General features: G+C 31.9%; 1 protein-coding gene across 12 annotated transcripts in view; it reads left to right on the top strand.

Annotated features, from left to right (window-relative positions):
- The first annotated feature begins 1,116 nt into the window (after positions 1-1,116).
- LOC101243084 (SCO-spondin-like) overlaps positions 1,117-3,437 on the top strand; it is a 17,055-nt gene continuing 14,734 nt past the window's right edge. For 3 of the 12 annotated variants that reach the window (XM_026840399.1, XM_026840395.1, XM_026840401.1), the window contains exons 1-2: positions 1,119-1,316; positions 1,798-1,826. In XM_026840399.1, coding sequence (XP_026696200.1) covers positions 1,252-1,316; positions 1,798-1,826 — 94 coding nt within the window. In that variant the 5' untranslated portion in view covers positions 1,119-1,251. Of the gene's footprint in view, positions 1,317-1,797; positions 1,827-3,437 lie in introns of all 12 variants that reach the window. The other 9 variants (XM_026840394.1, XM_026840393.1, XM_026840400.1 and 6 more) reach the window with 6 other exon arrangements.

Below are 3,437 nucleotides of genomic sequence, written 5' to 3'. Positions count from 1 at the left end.
ACGCTAACAACTTTGGGAAAAAATAAGTCTTTTTGGGTTTCTTTGTGATCTAGTTATCCATTGCTCCTACAACAACAATGTCATATTATACCAAATTACAGTTCTGTACCCTTCTCTACACATAGGCGATAGTGCGACGTGTATACACCGATTTATTTTTAAGTGACCAGTATTCCCTTCATCATAAACCCTATCATTAAATATGTGCCTAACACACAGTCCACCGCTATATGTCTGCTTGAAAAGGCTTTTATTCAAAACGTTGTAAAAGTGGGTTTGCTGACGGAACAATCTAACAAAGTATCGTTTATCTAAAGTACAACAGGACAACATAGCTTTAGTTATAAGGCACATTTGCACACATCGCAATTTCGTTGTGAAAGCTAATTTGTAATATACAGATAAGTGCCGCACCAACATATACAAACAAATATATTTCGCTTTGCTACTTATGAACAAGTAATAATCACGTCACATCATCCTTTCATTTCCATCATTTATTATAAAACGCTTTTGTTGTTGTTGTTCACACGAAACTCTTCATAAACATATCCAGCTTCTTGGGAAATCTGGCAGAATTACTCGATAAAACCGGATACTGCATTTGGTTTCCTGTATAATCTATGCATATGCCGCTAAGTTTACAGCATATAACCAAGACTTGTATTAAGGAATGGTGAGAGTATAATTCGTGCCATTTTCCAGTTCATTTACATTACTTTGCCGTCACTGATTTTTAATATATCAATGAAACATTGACTTCAGTTGTACTTTCGTGATTGAATGTTGGGTAAAAACAATTTGATTAAAACACAATATTTACAAGGCTGGAAATGTATGTTGCGTCGTGCTGGTTATAAATTAAACCCGCATAATATAAAAAACGCATTCGTAAACCGTAATGTATATAGTGTCATAATATATATAGTAGGATGGGGAAGATGGGATACCTTCGGCGCATAACATCCGAATATCCTGATCGTTTTTTGAACTGTTAATAACTGTCTATGGGAGTCATGAGCATATAGTTTTATAATTCTTTGAAAGTTCCTTGTTTACTACCACATTGGACGAGAAAATAGAGTTAAAATGTGTCCCAACTTCCCCCACCCTACTATATACTGACTTCTATATTGTAGTATTCCCTCTGTATGCAAGAAGCGTCACAGGAAGTTATTAAAACGCTTTAAAGATATTAAATGGGAATGGGAGCAGCAATTTTCCCATTTTATGTTTTAGGTTGGCGAAGTCATGTCATTTAAATGGGGGTTCTCCCTAGTATCTGTGTTTTGTTTTCTAAAGGTGACGAATGCCATGTAAGTAATTACAATTTTTATATAAATTTTTTAAATTCTGTTTCTTACGATGGGTATTGTTTTAAATAAATTGTAGCAAATTACTTTAATTGTTACTACCGCAATTTTCATGTTTATAGCGTGTTCACCTAATGCTTGATATGAGATATCATGGTTCTTATACATTTCAGTTAGATATGGTATATTTTGTATAATAATATTTTTTTAAATATCAGCTTCTATTACCAACAAACGCTAGAGTTTACAATACTTAAACATTTAGAACAAGATATCGAACTGTGATATTGAAGGGTGGGGTAAGATGGGGTGTTTTGTCCCATTTTGTGGCAAACAGACTTCCACAATCGTAGAACCGCGACCGTAAAATATCGTTGTTAAATGTTGAAACATATTTATGAAATATCGGATTTTATGCTGACCCATCTCACCCCAGGGTACGATACAGTTATATTGTTCATGTTTAAACAATATATATTTTTAGGAACGCAAGTCACACATCACAAAGTCAAGGTATGTTTATAACCCCTATTTTATATTCAAATAAAAACAGTTATAGTTGTGGTTAGATCTCGTGTGTCAATAGGACAAATTGATAAATTACTAGCTCATATGAAAAACTTCGTACAAAGCAAAACTATATTTTTAATACAATCGCTCGTTGGTACTGTGTGCTGGGCAATTCCGAATTATAACACTAGTCTTTATTGCGCATCATATGCGATGGCTTCTCTCACCTCGTGGCGGAAGCTATTAAATTGCAGTTATTGCTTTTCTTCGTCTGACTGCTCTTTTAAACAAGATACGACTAATAATACTTATTTGAATAATATGAGGTAATGATGTCATTTATAGGTTCTTTTAGCGTCATATGATATTTTTAATATAATAGGATGGGGGGAGATGGGACACTTGGTCAGACGTGACTTTTTTATTTTACGGTTCCCCATTTGATGATCATCAAAACATTAATGTTACAGAATTTTTCTACAGTATTATCACGACTTTATAAAACGCCCGTCAAAGCCAAATACTCCTGTTCAATATTAAAAAATATGTTAAATCGAAACTATGTTTTGAACAGGATAAGATGGGGGAAAATGGGCCACGTTGTCAGACGAAACTTTTATAATTTAATATTTTAGTTTCATAGATTCATAAAAAGCTTGAATATTTCGTACAGTTTGATTTAGGCTCATAAAACTGGCTTTAGTTTTGTGAAAAAAATAAGATATAAACATAAATAAAATAGACAGGGATCAATATGACTTTAATTTAAGATAAAAACAACGAAAAATAGTTTTTATATATATTTTCAAAATATTGTCGTTTTATTATATTAGTATCTTATAGTTGAAAACCCCCTGAGGTATAAATTACTAAATTAAAAGCAAATCTTTTAAAGTTTGGCAATAAAAACATACAAAACTACAATGTGGGGGAAGATGGGACTCTAAATTGAAATATATTTACATTAGCAGTATTCTACAACTTGTAGTTAACCTACCGAGTTTAACAGGCTGTGCTAGTTTTTTTTGAATTGTAAACTTTATATATATATAACCTTAAACAGATATTTTTTTGTTGTTTTTATCTCAAATTAAAGTCATATTGACCCATGCCTATTTTCTTCATGCTTATATCTCAGTGTTTTTTTTACAAAACTAAAACTAGTTTTATGAGACAAAATCAAACTGTACGGAATATTCAAGGTTGTTTTATGAAGCTATGAAACTAGTTTAATCGTTCGCACACGCAAACTAAAAAAAATCATTGGCTTTACTATGATTTAGCGAGCATTAAAAATAGCACCTTACTATTTCGCATTTTACCTGTTCAAAGTATACTGTTTCTATTTTACATATATTTTATAATATTTAAAAACAGTAATCAGCTTTGACGGGCGTTTTATAAAGTCAGGGATAATACAATTAATAATTCTGTAACCTTATTTTCCTGATTATCATCAAATGGGGTCCGTAAAAAGAAAATTTAAAAAAGGTCTCGTCTGACGAAGTGTCCCATCTTCTCCCACTCTATATTCGAAATTTGGTCATTTGCACTTGGTGATAATTTATAAGAAGTGGCTTGTGCTCAAAATATCAAATTTATGTTATACAAATT

This window comes from Ciona intestinalis, unplaced genomic scaffold (assembly GCF_000224145.3).
Source record: "Ciona intestinalis unplaced genomic scaffold, KH HT001240.1, whole genome shotgun sequence".
NCBI lineage: Eukaryota > Metazoa > Chordata > Ascidiacea > Phlebobranchia > Cionidae > Ciona > Ciona intestinalis.
Note: the sequence above shows the minus strand (reverse complement) of the source record. Positions and strands in the feature narration are given on the sequence as shown.